Below are 634 nucleotides of genomic sequence, written 5' to 3' on the forward strand. Positions count from 1 at the left end.
GTGGAGTGTGTGTGGTGAGTATGTGTGTTTGTGTATGTGTGGTGTGAGTGTGTGTGGTGTGTATGTGTATGTGTTTCTGTGGTGTGGGGGTATGTGTGGTGTGTGTGTATATATGTGTGTGTGTGTGGTGCGTGTATGTGTGGGATGTGCGTATGTCTGGTGTATGTACGTGTGCATGTGTGGCAGGGCGGGGGGAGGAGAGCTTGCGCCCACACACCCTCCTTCCCTCCCCTCCCCTCCCCTCCTCGTCCTCCTCTGCCGGGGCCACACTCACATTGCGCCTGCACAGCCTGCGGAGTGAGGGCTTCTCCAGCGACAGTCCCCCCGCACTCTGGGTGCAGGCATCCGGCACTGCACGGCAGGGACCTGCGAGAGAACCTGCCCGGGTTACGGAGCGAGAGGCGAAGGCCCCGCGGGGGAGGAGGGAGTTCCTGGAAGCGCGTTAGGCAACCCCACGGTTCCCCTTCTCTAATTCTCCGGGCTCAGCGCCACCTGCCGTCGGACTCAGGAACAGCGGGCCCTCCGCAGCTTAGGGGAAAAACGTCCAAAACCCTGGCTGGCCCTCAGAGGTCAGGGTGGGAGGGCACCGACGCAACTCTTTTTTTTTTTTTTTTTAAATTTTATTTTAAAGAGA

At 58.7% G+C, this 634-nt stretch overlaps 1 protein-coding gene across 4 annotated transcripts in view; it reads right to left on the bottom strand.

The window, feature by feature from the left end:
• The window catches only part of C1RL (complement C1r subcomponent like), a 12004-nt gene extending 11572 nt beyond the window's left edge, over window positions 1–432 (bottom strand). For 2 of the 4 annotated variants that reach the window (XM_032254684.1, XM_032254683.1), the window contains exon 1: window positions 275–405. In XM_032254684.1, coding sequence (XP_032110575.1) covers window positions 275–345 — 71 coding nt within the window. In that variant the 5' untranslated portion in view covers window positions 346–405. Of the gene's footprint in view, window positions 1–274 lie in introns of all 4 variants that reach the window. The other 2 variants (XM_032254682.1, XM_032254685.1) reach the window with 2 other exon arrangements.
• Window positions 433–634: the final 202 nt, after the last annotated feature.

This window comes from Sapajus apella, unplaced genomic scaffold (genome assembly GCF_009761245.1).
Source record: "Sapajus apella isolate SASKATOON/1434 unplaced genomic scaffold, GSC_monkey_1.0 scaffold86, whole genome shotgun sequence".
Classification (NCBI taxonomy): Eukaryota; Metazoa; Chordata; class Mammalia; order Primates; family Cebidae; genus Sapajus; species Sapajus apella.